This window comes from Athene noctua, chromosome 6, assembly GCF_965140245.1.
Source record: "Athene noctua chromosome 6, bAthNoc1.hap1.1, whole genome shotgun sequence".
In the NCBI taxonomy this organism is placed as follows: domain Eukaryota; kingdom Metazoa; phylum Chordata; class Aves; order Strigiformes; family Strigidae; genus Athene; species Athene noctua.
The window spans coordinates 11,236,296-11,252,843 of NC_134042.1; the positions used below are offsets into that span (position 1 = coordinate 11,236,296).

Genomic DNA, 16,548 nt, shown 5'->3' on the forward strand with positions numbered 1-16,548 from the left:
GCCGCCATGGCAGCGCGGCCACCGGGGCCGGGCAGCGACCACCGCGGGACGGGGGGGGGGGGGGGGGAGTCACACACCTACCCCCGAGCGCCGCGGGGAGCCCTGAGGGGGCCGGAGTCCCGCGAGGGCTCCCCCCGTGCCCCCAGCGGGGTTGGGCCGCGCCGGACGCCGGGGGGCCCCGCGCTGCGCAGCCGCCGTGCCCGGGGAGCCGCTACCCGGTGCGGGGCGGCGGCCGTTGGAGCGGGCGGCGGCGCGCGCAGAGGTAAAGGCGGGAGGCGGCAGTTGGGGGGGGGTGGCGTCTTCCCGCCCCGCCCCGCCGGGACACCCTGAGGCCGCTCCCCGGGGGCCACCTCAGGGAAAGCGAAACCAAAAGGGCGGCGGCAGCGGCGGGGCTTGGGGCGGGCAGGGGCTCCCCGCGGCGCGGCGGGGCTCGGCGCGCTCCTCCCCTCAGCGCCGGGGCGGAGCGGGGCGGTGGCGGCGGGCGGGCGGGCTCAGCGCGCCCCCATGGCCCTGGCGCCGGGTCAGCGGGCACGGTAGCCGCCGCCGGCTGCCGCCGCGGGTGAGTCAGAGCTGCCCAGGGAGGGCGGACTGGACATGAGCCGCGCCGCCGGGCTCCGCGCAGCGCCCGGAGGCTGAGCCACAAAGAACTTTCCCCGGCGGCGGCGGCGGCGGCGCGGCGCTCCCCCCCGACCATGCACGCCCCCGGCCGCCGGCCCTGGGGCGCTGCCCGGCAGCCGCCCGGCGCCGACCGCGCCATGGAGCCCCGCGCGGGGCTGCACGACAGCCCCGACCTCAGCCGGGCCAAGCGGCTGAGCGTGGGGGAGCTCCGCTCCCTCTTCGAGGCTCGCTGCGCCGCCGTGGCCGCCGCCGCCGCCCGGCAGCTGCCCGACCCGGCGAAGAGGGGCTGCCGGCCCCCCAACGGGGTGCTGCCGCCCGTCATCCCCCGGCTCACCGTCACCGCCGAGGAGGGCGAGGAGGCGCAGGGCAGCCCCCAGGCGCGGCCGGCGCACCCGGAGGGCGGCTGGCTGAGGACGGACAGCTCGCTGCACCTGCAGTCCCGCAGGCTCTCCACCTCCTCGCTCTCCTCCACCGGCTCCTCGTCCCTCCTGGAGGACTCGGAGGACGACGTGCTGAGCGACACGGAGGGCAGGAGCCAGGGCATCGTGCACCTGGAGCACGGCGAGGACACCAACCAGGTAGAGGGGGACGCGGGGCGGGGGGGGGGAGCTGGGACACGCCGCTCTGCCCGGAGAGGGGGCGGCCAGGCGGGCCTGCGGCTGCCCCCCGGCGTCCCCGGGAGCTCCTGTTTGGAGTGAGGTTGCCGTGACCCGACTCCACACAAACTCCGGGAAACTCCCGCCTCGGGGCCGGCAGCAGCGCGGTGCGGGACACAGCGGCAGCGCTCCTCGAACAGGCGCAGCAACCTGCGCGCTGGCTCTTCTAAAGCCAGACCAGGTGTGCGCTCTTTCCTTTCTCCTGTGAAACTGTGCTTGATGTCCCAAGAATATGGGGGGGACGTATTTGGATCATAAGTGGGTTGGTTTTTTGTTTCGTTTCTTTTTTCCCCAGTCTCCTTTGTCAGATCTTCAAAATAAAATTTTTCCAGGCATTTACCAGCAGGTATTTTTTGTCTCTTCCAATCCTGGAGTCTGTGGTTGTCAGTTTTTGAGCTGCTCCTCGCTGTGAGCATGACAGGAGATGGGGAGGAGCTTGGAATGGGTAGAATGCGTGCTTTTGTCCGTTCTGGCAGCAACACATTCTTCTCAGTAAATCCCCTCTGTAATTTGGCAGCTTTCATCCATGAAGTGCACTTTTAAAGGCATATAGTTAGTTGCTTTGTCATGATCTTTAATATCTATTTGCCTGACTCCTTATAGTATGCTCTTGGGGTTTTGTAACTGAAATATGTTGCTTTAGCGAATTCCCCCTCTTACTTTTATTGAGACCGCAACTTAAATTGTTGTTCTACTGCCAGCTCGTTGGCACTGTATTGTTTTCAAGCAGAACCTATGTTTTGAAAAACGTATAAGCGAGAAATAATGCAACTTGTAGGTGATACCTCCAGCTGGACTTTTCTCATGGTAGTTGTGGGTTTACTACTTTAGAGGACACATAGTACAGGAGCTGAAACACTGTGTGCAATACTGGTTTTGTTTGCATCAACTTGTGGCCTGGTTTTGGAAGAGAAAAAAAAAAAAACCCAGAACGTTTTGTACTTTGACATATTGCATGTCAAGAAGCCGATAATAATACTACTTAATTTGTATTTTTGATCCTGAGATAGTGGCTGTTTCCTCTGCACACCAGATTCTACTGTTTTGCTTTCTTTTCTCAAATACATACTATGCTAGTGGGGATTTTGTGAAAGTAGCAGAATAATAGAAATGAAAGAGGGAGAAGCAGTATAGGATCATTTGACTCAATATCCCTTCTATTGCAGTTTGCAGTGGGCTGTATGCGTGGTTAATAGGGAGCAAGGATTTAGCAGTAACACTTTAGCAACACGGAGGAGAACTCTGAGATGTCATGGTGGCGTCTGGTTAACTTGTCTGTGAATATAGACTGAAGCAAACCCGATTCTTCAGGCGAGAAGCCTTACCTCTAAGGCTTTGCTTCTGCATCTCTGAAATAACTGGTATTTGATACAATATTGAGTTCTAAATCATTCCTCAGAACTGTATCCTTCCCTGTAGCCTGCTACGTGTATCAAGAACATACAGCATAAGTGGATGTGATGACTGGTGTTCCTTTACTTTAAATTATATGAAGTTTCTAGGCACTGCAGAATTGGGAAAGGCTTTAGTCACCTTTTAATGACAAGAAAAAATTTTGAAAGTAAAGAATGTTGCCTTTAACAATGATTTATAAACAAACCAAAAATAGCTGTATTATAAATGTTTTAAACTCCAAGAGAAAGTCCTGTCCATTTAGGTGCGTGGGAAGTTGAGAACTTTTAATAGTAGTATGAGAATTCCATTTTTGAAAAAGTTTTTGCATGTTTCCCAAGTTTAGTGCAGCTGCAGGATTTTTTTAATGTCTCATTGGTAAAGTAAGTATTCACTCAACTGGTAAAATACTTCGCGGTTTTAAAGGCTGAGTTATTTTTGCATACCTGCAGCACAGAAGACGGGGCAAACTGCCCACCAGGAGCCTGCGTTCTGACTGATACTCCTTATCTCATGATCACTTCTGTGGCAAGTTGGCAAACGAGAGCTGGGGCTGGTACCCAGGATTCTAAAACAGCAGAACTAAGTGTCACCAACTTCATGGTTCTGCCTAATAAATTAAATGGGCCAAATCTTGTATCTGCGTAATGCCTGCTCATGTCGTTCATCCCTCCCTTCCTTGCTGCATTACCCACTGCGAGCTTGCATCCCGGGAATCTGTTGTTCTCCCTGGGGTCAGGCACACTGCCCTTCATCTCAGGTGCTCGCTGATACCTGGAGGTGACTGGGACAGGCTTATTCTCGTGTTTGATGTCTTTTGGTATCAGACAGTGCTGCAGTACTAGCAATCCCTGTGCTCAGCTGTCTGCTCTTTACAGACACTGTTTCTTTAGTGAAGCAGTGAGCTCATAGCATGCTGAAGTAGGAGCCTGTGCTATGAACCTCCATGGGTTCAACATTACAGGATGTGTCCCTCTACTAATTAATCTTGAGGCAGAATGAGTAAGTATGTTTTAGAATGGAAGGCTCTGGGTTCAAGGCAGGCACATGTGAAAATAACTAGAAACTTTAGGATAACCCGAGGAGTGGTTTTTATATTCTGAAGATTCTGTTTAGAGGCAAATTGGCACATTTTGTTCATATTTATTGGTTCTGGTGTATGTATTTTAATAGATGAAGGCTTGTTCTCAGGGTGGAGCACAAAGGATAGAGATTTTTCTGAAGGAAACAGGAATCAGAGGTCGGCCAAACTTGCTGTTACCTAATTCATGGGAAACTGTGACATTTCAAAATTTCCCTTGTATTAGAATTTCCTTAGAGTTTTCTTTGGAAATATTAGAAATTAATTTGGAGCCTGACACCTTATGACTAAGCTCACACCAGCGTTCAGAGGACTGCTGGACTGTCAAGCCTACCAGACTCCCCAGTGCCTAGCAGGGACCTTGGGAACTTGGCCAGGTCTTCAACTGCAGGAGCAGAAGTTCTGATAATGTTCCTGTTATCAGGGCTTCAAGGCTTCCATCTGCAGACCCAGGAGCTTGAGACTGAAGCTGAAGAAGGCCCTCCCAGGCCTCTTGGCTGGAGGCCTCTCGACTGTTGACCTGGAAATCAAGACACAGTTGGGTCTTTGAAATATTGTGGGCTCTGAAGCTACCTTGTGCAGGCCTGCGTGAGAGGCAGGAAATCCTGGAGCCTTTCCTCTGCGTACAGGGCTTGCTATCCTGGCGTTACCAGCCGTTAAACCCTGGGATGGTAAGCCTGGGAGTGCTGTCCCCAACTGTGCCCCTTGGAGGATGCTTCTCCTTGGCAGCTCACTAAGCAAACAGAGAGCTCTCGGAGAGGATGAGTGATTCAGTTAAGCGTTTCATGGAGCATTCTGGGTTGGATGAACTGGCACATCATGATGTTAAATATTTGTTTCTTACTGAGCTCAGTATGTGGGCATGTCCCTGGAGTGTCAGGGCCCCGGGGGTGTTCACCTTAGGCCTGATGACTGACGATTACAGTACAGTTCCAGCCTGGCTCAGCAGGATCGAAACGTTGTTCGTATCTAGGCAGGCCCACCTTTTGGAGAAGCTCCGTGGGTGGTGTTCCAGTTCCTCGGCACAAGTTCCGCATTTCATTTTTCAGTAATTAACAGAGGCTTTGGAAACTGGACTGCTCTGGCTTTCCTGGAAGACCCCTCTAGCAGTGAAGAGTTGGAAGTGTGAGAGAAGCCTCTTGTGCTGCTGTCCCGTTAGCTGAACTTGTGGTTCTGTGAAAATCAATTGTGCATAGCTCTGCTAATGTAATTTGCATAACGCCATAGCTGGAGCTTCACAAATCTTGACAGTTAACTTAATCAAAAGTTACTGGCTATTTTTTAAATAGCCAATTGACAGAATAGATTTTTACCCTATGGCAACAGTTAACATTCCTGCCTTCCCCTGCATTTAAATGGGAAGCGTGCTTTTCTACCCTTGCTTCACGCCATCTGGGAAGTGTATATACACAGTTGAATCTTGCAGTGAAAGCACCAGTGGTCCATTTATAGTAATGGAGAGAGTGCAAGTTATATATTTTTGTCTTCATTCTGTGAGTGAGCAATTTTAAGAAATACCTAAGTCTGGTTAGCACCTTCTTTCTTGGGACAGAGACTTTAAAAAGTGGTTTTCACAGAGAATAAACACCGTGACAATGTACAGCAGCCTCTTGTCCTCTTCATAGGAGAATGTTATTTACTAGATAGAAACATGCCAAATAAATCTCCTCGTTCTCATAACTGTGACCCGTCATTCCAAATTCCTAGATCTGTAACCATGAGAACAGCTGACAGCTTGCTAGAGAAAAAGCAGTTCAGTGCTTGCTTGCAATGATACCAGTTCAGCAACTTTGGGGGATAGCCGTTAGTGAGGCTTATTTGGTTTCACTGATCTTCTCACCATTATTTTTCATAATATCGAGCACCTTAAAATGGACAAACACATGGAGAGGCACACACATTTCATAGATGCAGACCAAAAGTTTCAACTACTTTGGCTCAGGGGTGGGTTACATAAGCTAATGCAGTAGAATAGAATTGTTATTTTTAAATGAAGAATGGGAATGAAGAGATGACATAAGTAAGACTGTTAATGGGTTTTTAGCCTACTTTCCAAAGGAAAGAAAGCTTGTGTAATCACTCTATCAATTCAGTTTTAACAACTTTAGTAGATTTCAGCCAAATTTGGCAGTGGCATAGACATCTCAAAGTTTCTTCAAGAGCTCTTTAAAGTTCCACAGAGATCAAAGAGAAAATCAAAATAAGTGCATACCTTTTCTTCTCTGGGGGAGAAGGTGCAAGAGGAGTTGAACAGTTGTCTTCTGTTTTGCTTGCTAACTAGCAAGTTGGCAAGTGCATACTGGCTAGTCGATCCGTGCTTACGTGGTTGAGCCAGCCGCAGCGCGTAGTGTCTCTTGTCCTGAGGGGAACAAGGCGAAAGTATGGGGGGGAGCATACAGTGCCGTGGGCTGGTGAGGTTAGGGAATGTGGAAGGCGCTAGTCGAGGGACAGGGGAGGAGGGTGAGGAAATTGTGGGGGGGATGTGGAAATGTGACAGGGTTTGGAAGTTTTTTTGGCACAAGCTTGTAGAGGACAGTGACAAGCTGTAGGTACCCTGATAAGGGTCCAGGACAGTAGATACCAGTCAAGTAGAAACTGGGCTTCATTAGTTTACTGCTCAGGGAACAGCTACTTTTATTTGAATGTATTTCAAGGTTCTAAAAAATGCTGATTTATAATAAGCCTGTATATTGAAATCTTTCTATTGTATACTGAACAAATATGAGGTGAGCAGTAGTAGAGTATGTTCCACACTCCCATGTTGCAGTTATTGAGCCAAAACTCTGAACTGAGAGCCTTCTCTCAGTTTGAGAATGGTTTCTTCTCCACTGTATGCAGAAGTGGTGGAGTATATTGAAACATCAGCAGTATCAGTTCTAGTGGTGACTGTTTATTAGTAATGTGGGTTCTTGTCTAGTAGGAAATGAGTTAGCTCTTACCAAATCAGTTGAGAGAGAGAGAATTAAATGTCTTATCAGTTAAGAGTGTCCGATCCTGGGTATATCTGAACTGTGACTTAAAGGTTACAAGATTATTCTCATGAATCAACTTCCCTCTGATAGTTTTCACTTTTCATACATTAAAGGATATGTTGTTGCTTGGGTGTACAGTTTTTAAAGTGAAAAGAGCTCTATGTATTTTTCTTATGGGCCTGTTGGGTTAGGTATGTTACAGAAGTTTCACTATATGTGCACTTCTACAGTTCAAACCTCCTTTTAATTCTTACTACATCTGGAAAGAAGTTAACAGTGACTTCTCATCATCAGGTGATGCATTCATATTTAAAGAAGGCATACCTAAGCAGATTTTTCTCAAGCTACCAGTGACTCAGCAGAGTTGAAGATTTATTTGTGAAAACCCATGCCAGTCTCAAAAGGAATAAAGGTAGTGGCTGGAGCAATAGTTTGGAAACTTTGCATGTCTGTATATTTTTGGATTCTGACACTCTTGCCCCATTAGGCTGGTTTGATGAGGGTGAACATTTTCTTTAAATTGTATGTGTAGTAGTTAATATAGACAAATAATCTCCTAACTCACATCTAAGGTTTATTATCAGTGGAATGCGTTAAAGTGAATCAGTTTGATTAAATGCTCACAATGTGATGCAATTTAAAGCAGCTAATATTTCTAGAAGCTGAGAACGCACATTTTATTTATGTGGTAGATAGCTGTTTTGTTTAGCAGTGACTGGGAGAAGAGCTAAAGATCATCAAACAGCATTTTGTGGTGATTATCTATAAAATGTGATGGCAGAAAAGGTAATATTATCCTTGCACATCTTGGAAGGAAAAAGGGATCGTCTTAATGTACAGTGCTGGTCGACTCACTGTCTGTCTCTCTTCTACCTTCTCTGTCAGTGTAGTTTTTGCAGAGAAAGGGGGCTGAGGCAGAAAGAATTGGCTTGTCAGTCCATGTTAATTTGGATCTTGCATAGCGTAGGTTTCGATTGCATTTTTAAATGCTCTTCTCAACCTTCTCTTCCAACAGAGCTTTCTCTAAAAAGCTCCCCACTTGGGCAAGATAGTGTTGTCTGTCCATAGCGTAGCATACCTGGGGAAAAATGTCATAGGGGGGAAAAAAAAAAAAAGCAGGTGTTAGTCTCCATCAGCTCATTCTGAGCAAAACCGTAGGGAAGAGGGAGAGCTACCTGTTCATCCGGTGCCAGACTAGCAAACACACTGGTATATTGTTACCAGTCCTTAACTGATCAATTCCTGTCGGTAACGGAGAATGCTTTCTGCGATAATGCATAGCTTAGCAGCATTTGGGTGGGTTTTTGTATCAAGAAATGCTGAGCTTCCCACAAAAGATGAAATTTTCCTTGACATTCTAAAACACGGAAGTGTGAGACTGATGCTAAAGAAACCTACCCTGAACCCATCAGGCCTGGCTATTGTTGCCTGTTCCCAAACCCTCTATTCCTTGGCAAGCTTGGGAAGAAGTTAGCCAAAGACCAGTTGGCAGCTCATTTGAAGCAATATCATAGACCTGGCATGATCCAGATTTAGAGCTCAGGACAGAATCTCCAAGCCAGTTGGTGACTATAGCAAGCATGACACAGACGCTGCTTTGTGGGAGCTTGGCACTGACCCAGAATCCAGGAACGCTCCTTATCAACAGGCTGAAATATCCAAGTCAGGTGACGTAGTGAATGCAAGCTCTTCGAACTGTTCACCCCAGGCCACCGATCCCACCTTTATTTTACTCAGATTCACACTTGCAGTTCTTCATCAGCCTTCTGACCTCATCCATGCTTGATCCATGTTAGCAACGGAGGTGTGGTTACAGGTGATAAAGCAGAGGTATAGATACACGTTATGTCTGCATGTAATTGGCACTGAAATGTGAATGATTCATCAGTCCGATTACCTGTTTAACGGGAAACTGGGATGTCGCAGAACTGTGTGAGTAAGAGAGCTAGTGGCAATGGCACAGCTCACTTGAGATGTATCTGAGGAGAGTGCAAACTGCTGTAGTCTTCATGCAACTTCCATGTGATAAGGGTAATATCTCTTGGTAAATTACACTGAACACTGCACAGAAAGAGTAAGGCCTTTGTTCTCCCCTGATAGTAGGAAATCATCGTTCATTGTCAGTGTAACTGCTTCTGTCCGCTGGTGTCTGCCACATCCTGACATAAAATGATCCAGTCTTAGCTATAGCTGCCTTCACTGCTCTGAGCTGCTACAGAAAACACAGCTTTCTTTGTGCCTTAGCTTTTCTCAAGCAGCTCCCTATAGTTGAGAACACTGCAGTGGTTCTTCTCAGCGATGTTCAGCGTGGACAGCATGTCATTTCTATGCTCTACTTTCTTTGCTTCCAGCGGTGGAGTGCTGAATCAAATGTAGGGTTCTACCCCTCACCTTTGAGGTGCTGGTGCTCATCGAGGTCTGTATGAAGTGCACCCAGGGACTGCTGGAGCTCAGCCGTGAAGGGGGTGTTCAGCCATCCCGCTCTTCAGACACAGGAGGCAAGCCTGGGGAGGCTCAGCTGCGCACCTCGCTTTGTCCGATACAAGAGGGCCCTCTCTCACTGGGCCCGAGAGTCTCCCTGGGTTCAGCACGGGCACGTGGAAAGGGCCAGCCTGCCCTGGCTCCCTCTGCGGCACGCGCTTGGGAAGGGAAGGGAGGATGAAACGCTTCCACTACTAGAACCTGTTCAGGCGCAGAATTTAGCTTGCATTGGAACTCTAATAAACGTCTCAAATGCAAAACAGAGTACTCAAAAGTTTATTTCAGAATTGAAGTTTTTGGTACAAATGTAAGTTACCCTCTTTATGGCAATGCTTACCCTTTACTGCAGAGCTTCGGATATAGTCTTTAATTATATAATAACATATTGTAGTTCCTATTCATTCAGTGTAAACAAACAATTCCTTACTCTATAAAAAGCAGCCTTTTTTTTATTCTGTCCTCATCGACTTTACTGTTTTTACTTCACTTACTGGAAATCTGTGTAAACATAGTTACAGAGTTGTGTGGAAGTCTTAAGACAGCCATCACCGCAGTAGTAGAGTGGTTTCCAAATTTTAATGAATCTGTTTTCACAACCTCTGTTACGCAAACTGTTTTATTCATCTCTTATAGGGAAAATACTGAAGAAGATACAGGTTAACGTGAAAAGTACCGACTAATTTTGAAAGCCTGACCTGAGGTGTCAATTTTTGCTTTTCCTAATACCTAGGGCTATACAATACTGTAGAGCAGTGTTGTAGAACAGCTCCTATTATTAACTTTGGCTGCAGGTACAAATCTTCAGCATTTCTGCCAGTAAGACCCATCCGCTCAAGTCAGTCAACAGGAGAATGAGAAAAATACAATTAGTGGCCATGGTGAAAGTCTGTATAATGAACTTGTGTGGTCTCTCCCAGGGACACTGTGAAAGACGAGCAGTGTTAAATCAGCAACTCAGTCTTTCTCTTCCTGCAACCTGCCTGATTTGCTGCATACCTGTCTATGAAGAAACAGAGGTCCTGCAACACATGGCATCCATCACTACAGAACTGTAACTTGTCCTTTGAGTTGATCAGAAATATGAAACAGATGCTTTTTAGTGTGGAGTCATGCATTCTGTGCATCAAGTACTATGTCTGCTTGTAATTAAAGACTGTAGAATCTTAATATACACACACTGAAGTCACTTTAGTTCTTTTATTTCATATTATTTTCAATGCTTGACTGAATGATGATTTCTTACTACAGTTGTCTCATGTTCTCCTGATGTGTTTTTTTCTGAGAATGTATTTTCTTTGGTTTTTAAAGCGATAGTCTACTTGCCTATTAAGTTCTGATCTTCTGTCTAGTCTTTTCCCTCACATTTCCAGTGACGTTCCTGACCCATCCCAATCATGCCCCTCCTGTTTGCCTGTGTGTATTCTGTACCTATCACAGCCCTCTCTCCTCCCTAGTCTCCAAAGTTTTGCTCTTGACTAGCCTGCTTTAGAATGATGCAGCTTTCTGTTGTAACGTGTCTGCCCGTAAGACTGGTCATGTGAAAGCACAAGAGAAGACCACTGCCTCTGCCACAGTTCAGGGCACCTTTGGAGCTTTTCAGCAGAGGTGGTGATTTCAGAGCATCTGAACAGGTTTCAGTAGTGGAAGGCACCCGTGATAAGGGTGTTTCATCCTCCCTTCTCTTCCCAAGTGCGTGCCACAGAGGGAGCTGGGGCGGGCTGGCCCCTTCCACATGCCCGTGCTGTACCCAGGGAGGCTCTTGGGCCCAGTATCTTGTACTGGGCAGAGCGAGGTGCGCAGCTGAGCCTCCCCAGGCTTGCCTCCTGTGTCTGAAGAGTGGGATGGCTGAACACCCCCTTCACGGCTGAGCTCCAGCAGTCCCTTGTGTGTGCTGTGCCCAGCAATCTCCACAGAAGGTAACTTCTAAACACTAACGAACATCTACTGCAAATGAACTCAAGGTTCTTATAATTTGCCAGATTTGTTCAGGTTGATGTCTGTTCTTCCTGTGGCCTGCTTCTCCTTTGAAAACTCTCTTCTTGTCAAATATCAGGCTCCTTCCTCACAATTCAAGGTTAAAAAGCTTTTCAGAGGAGTCATCAGAAATTTGGTAATGGGATCAATATGTATCTTTTTTAGCCATGGAAACAACTGAAGTTTTGTCAGAATTCTTCAGCCTGAAGCAAACAGTATTTGTCCTTCTTTAAGGTGGGCAACTCGGAGCAATTCTCAGCAGAATGCGACACCCAGAAAGAGAAAGACTTGTGCATTGGTGCTTTAGTGGCTGTACAGGAAACCTGGGTTTTGAGACCCTGATCTTCTGTAAGAGGCAGAGGTAGAGCAAGTCTCAAAAGGTGGCCTCTGTGTTTTTCTCCCTCGCTGTATGCTTATGTGATGCAGTGATAGAAAGGATAAAAATCTGTGAACAGTGTTCGTGCGTGCAGATTGGCTGTTTGTTATCTTTTGTGGGGTTTGAGTGGGTTTTTGGCTAAGTGCACTTGACCTGAATGTTCTAATCATGATAAGCTCTGCTTGCTGTGGGCTCCCTCCTCAGCCGTTCCCACCCATGCACGTTCTGCAGGAACAGCAGCGCCGGTTCCACAAAGGGTCAGCTTTGTTCAGAGGAGAATGTAATCTGAAGAAACTAGGAAACCTTCCTACGCTCCAGTTTTTACTTTTCATAGTGCAAAATGCTGAGTGTCAGAATCTTGGGCTGGTAATTGGATACGGTTTGTATTGTCTTGTTCTGTGGAATTTAGATGTGGAACTTTTTTGCTTTCTTTATACTAATGCAGAGAAGGAGTAAGCAATTGAATCCCAAGGTACTCATTTCAGGACAGAGCCTGCCATTCTGTTGAAAATCCTGTGAGAGGATTTTAAAGTGGAGATTTCTGTCTTCCGAGTGCTTTTGCCTGTTACTTGCTCATGATGCCACCATGGCTACTAGAGGCGTTCAGTAGAAAAAAATAATGAAGCCGTATTTGAAATATGTTAGGAAGAAGTGAAGCTCTGGAGTTCTTTCTGGCCTAATGATCTGCATGGATCTGGGCACTAATCGTGCCCTCCTAACAGTTTCATGACTTGTCTTCCCAAAGTTTACAGCAAGGGCAAAGAGAATATATGACTGACTGACTGCCTTCAGCAATCAGACCAGGGAGGAAGTCCTGTGCATGTTCATCGCTACGCCAGCAATCTCCAAGTCTTCATCCAGCAGCAGGACTGGCTGATGTCCTGAGCATGGTTTCCCATTCCAGTGTTAAAACTGGAGTGACAGAAAACTAATGGTCATTTTTCCATCCATTTTTATCCATTAGGATTTTCTGTTTTATCTCTAGAAATATGTCCTCTCTCATAGCCATAGTTGTGTGCCTTAATGCCAGTCTGCCTTTTCAGTCCTCTGATTAAACAGGCAGCAATATTGTCTGGGACAGGGGATGGCTACAGGATGAATGTGGCCAAGTCACCAATTTTCTTTTTATATTGCATTCTTCAAGAAGAAGAGCAGACGGAGCAGCAAAATCAGTCTCAGCTTATGAAGTAACTTAACTGCATGGCTTGTTCCCCTGCGTGCAAATGGCATTTCAAATGTCTGTCTTGTCTTTGTCTGCTGAGCCCTGGTGCATTGATGTTGGTCACTCTTGGGTTCTGCTACCTATGTCCAATCTGGCATAGAAGCTGCTGCTTGCTCCGTATTTCAGGAGGCTGATGTAGGTGGTTGTGCAAGATATGGGAGTGTGGCTTCCAGTTCTGTTGCTAGGAGCCAACAGTATGAAATTCTTTAAAAGTTGTATGGGTTTTTTTGGTCTCTTTTACTATGAAATGGAAGTTTTGGTAGATAAATGGTCTATGTATAAACTACACCCTGTTTATTTTATTTTTAGGTGGGTTTGTGCCTTAATAATTGGCAATTGATGTTTGTGCTTCTAAAAAGGTGGGATCTCCAGGATCTTGATTGTAAACACATTTGTTTACCTTCAGGGCAGAGGAAACATACACTGTACAACACATTCACTATTGTTCAAACACCCACAACTCTTTAGGAAGGCAGATGCCTTGTTTCAGTTTCAGTCTTTCGTTGAGTCACTCCTGCTTATGTAAGATCTGAATTTGACTCTCTTAAGGCTACATTATGGAAATTAAAATCTTAAATAATCCCTTGTCTGCTGGGACTACCTGCTTCTGATACGGAGGAGGAATTCAACTCGCCTTTCTTGTGGTGTTCTGTTAACAGAAATTCTCTTTTCATCCCGTAGTTTTGCTCAAGGGAGAAGTCATCTTTTCCCCAGATTCCTTACATACTTCCTAGTGCTGTCTTGAGGCAGGAAGAGTTTCTCTAATCTTAGATTTGCTCCAAAAACAAATGACTACTTTGTAATCCAGAAGGCCCCCTCACTCCTATGGGGGAAGGTGAAGGGTCCCCATTTCCATTTAATTCCGGGTTTCTCCATCGTTGCCACGTTCCATTTATGGGCTCCCAACCTGTCTGGGACACTGGCCTCACTTGTTGTGTTCTGATGCTAACCCAGTAGGAGTGTGGGTTTTTTGTTTGTTTTGGTTTTGGTTTTTTAAAATCCTTTCAACACAGTGGTTTGGAATAATCTTACAGTTACTACCTTGAAGCTCAGAGTTATTAAAGTGGTTGCTGAAGGATGTGGCTTTCCCCTAGGTAAATACCGCACCCCAATAAATAGCAGTGCCTATCGCGTGTTGACACTTACATTCCATTGCAAAGGGTGGGTCGGATTTGAACGGTGCGTACGTGATAGGTGAAGCAGTAACTGCTTACGCTGCTTTAGAGGAAAATGGAGGTGTGAGTTTGGAGGAGACAAAGGAGGAGAGGAGAGACCAAGTACTGCACTTTGTCTTGTGATAGATACAAGAGCAGATGGCAAACTGTTACCAGTGTATGCCTGATCTGTTTTTTGCATGACATATTTTTAGACTCTAATAATCCTTTTCACTTAACGCTATATTGCTGCTTATTTGAGTACTTGAATGGCTTATCTGAGTGCCTCTAATTTAGTTTACAAGCATTAATTACTTAAATTGTTGAACAGTGTTCTGAAGTGGAGCTATTGCAGCCTGTGGTTGTAGGAGCTGGAGCAGAGAAAGGGCATGTGTCTGGACCTAGATCCCATACGGAAGCAGTGGAGTTTGCTAAGATGTTTTGCAAATGAGTGTCTGATATTTTAGGATGTTATAAGCTGAATTATCATGGTAGAAAAGAAAAAAATTGTGTAAGTACATTTAAAAAAAACCCCAACCTGTCAGTAACCTCTTTATATCTATGTGCATATGTACAAGCATGCACATAGCAACTTCAGAAAACCCTGATTTGCGGACTTAATTTTTTTAAATGGATGTTTTAATACCGTCTAGGAAATGGAAATAAAGCACGGAAAGAGATCATGTAATACTTTTCACTGTCCTGCCGGACAGAATTATCTTTAGACCACTAATGATGAACCATCTTGGTGCTTGTGACTAGAACTCCTCTAATAGTATTGCAACTCATTGATGCTGGGATCAGCCCGGTTCTATTTTGGTTGCAGGTGTCCCCTGTGGCTAAGCTAGACCGTGATTTTACAGGCATTTGTGAAGCCTGTTTGAAAACTCACTGATAACCCAGAAAGCCCTTTTCTGATATTTCACCTGAATGTTTTGGTTTTGTTGCCAATTTAAGCCATTTGTTCTTGTCCTTCACAGTGGACATGGAGAAAATTGACTGCTCTTATAGTTATGAAAATTTGTTTTGTATTAGAAGACAGTTGCCATTCTTGGTCGTCTCAGAATAAGCAAACACAATTCTCTCAGCCTCAGGGGTATGATGTTTGTTATTTGTCCCTGAACCTTCCCCTAGTTTGTCAAACCTTTCATGGAATAGTGACCAAAATGGAGCACAATCATCACCGATAACCCGTAGGTTCTTACACTAACCTTAACTGTATCCTTGTGCTTCCTATCGTTTCCTACAAGAAAAAAATGAATTCTAGCACAATAGTCTTCCGGTGTGACACTCCTTTCAGGCAGAATTCCAGAGTTATATGGAGTATGGCTTCTGGGGCCCTTACATGAGGATATGTTGAAAGCATGGTCAGCTTTCAACATGTGCTCACTAACCCAAGCTGCTAGGGATAGGAAGAGAGGAGTCTTTGACCGATTAGTAGAAGATAATTTTGCAATTTCTGTCTGATGGTAGTGGTTTTTGGCAAATGGGCAAGTGTAATAAGCACTATTAAAAAGGATAAGCATTAAAATTTTTCATTTGTTTCTCTTTATCTGTTCAGACTGGAGATTTTCCTGTGGCCGCTGAAGCACTGGGGTGTTAAACTGGTGGTGAGCCGAGCCCTGGGCAGGCAGGGTAGAGCTGTGTGTCTAGGTAACAGGCTGCACCACCTTTGCACATAAGATGAAGCGCATGCTCAGCTTCCTTCCCAAGTGCCTAGAGTTCACTCAGGGGAGATTAGCTTCTTGGAGTTCTTTCCTGGCTTGTTGCCAGAACACAGTCTCTCTTCATGTTACGCAGAAACTACACCTCATTTAAATGGACTTGTTGCAGTACATTTGATTTGAGGTCATACACAGTTCACAAATGACACATTCGTGCCTTAACAAATTGTGCTTATATATCAGGCTGAACGTGTTTATTGGTCTATGTATAGAGAACTGTGGATGTGTTTTAGTTTTTAAGTATTCCCAAATATTCATCCTGTTTGGAACGGGTAATTCTGTGTCCTACCTAATAGGATGTTAGGCTCATTTTTTCATCTAAAGAGTGTTGTCGTTCCAGATATCCCTTTCTCATGACTGATGTCAATCAGTAACCCATGACAAGCAGAGGATAAATGGAGGATGGGCAGAGAATTCTGAAGTTGCCAAACTGTAGCATAGGAAGTTTCTGAAGACTTAAACTGCAGTTGTTTTCGAGGTTAAGAAAGATTTCTTTCCTTCTGCCACACCATCTGCTAAAGTGATGTTTGATTTACCACAAAATTGTTCTGGGTGATGGACAGCCTGGATAAATCTCAAATGTCTGGGCTCTGAAAGTGAGTCAACTTTCCTATAGTGAGGAACTTTCCATTTACTTCTTGGATAATAACATTTTGGTTTCCAGCAAGACTGATGTTCTGGCAGAACCCTGGTAGGGGCAGAATCTCTGTGGTTCAGCTTTCCTGTGTTCAGCAGGGGCGGGTGGCAGAGCTCCATCCTATTAGAGAACCAGTGTCTTTCAGAGCAAAGCCCAAGCTATGAAGGTAGCATGTTTAGTACCTGCTATCAAAGGTAGGCGTTTCAGTATCCCTTAAAACAGAAAATGCTGATTCTTATTAAAATAAAATCTGTCTTTCAG

General features: G+C 45.8%; 1 protein-coding gene across 1 annotated transcript in view; it reads left to right on the top strand.

Moving 5' to 3' along the window:
* The first annotated feature begins 490 nt into the window (after nt 1-490).
* ITPKA (inositol-trisphosphate 3-kinase A) overlaps nt 491-16,548 on the top strand; it is a 40,151-nt gene continuing 24,093 nt past the window's right edge. Inside the window, exon 1 of the mRNA XM_074909562.1 lies at nt 491-1,196. Coding sequence (XP_074765663.1) covers nt 693-1,196 — 504 coding nt within the window. The 5' untranslated portion in view covers nt 491-692. The remainder of the gene's footprint in view (nt 1,197-16,548) is intronic.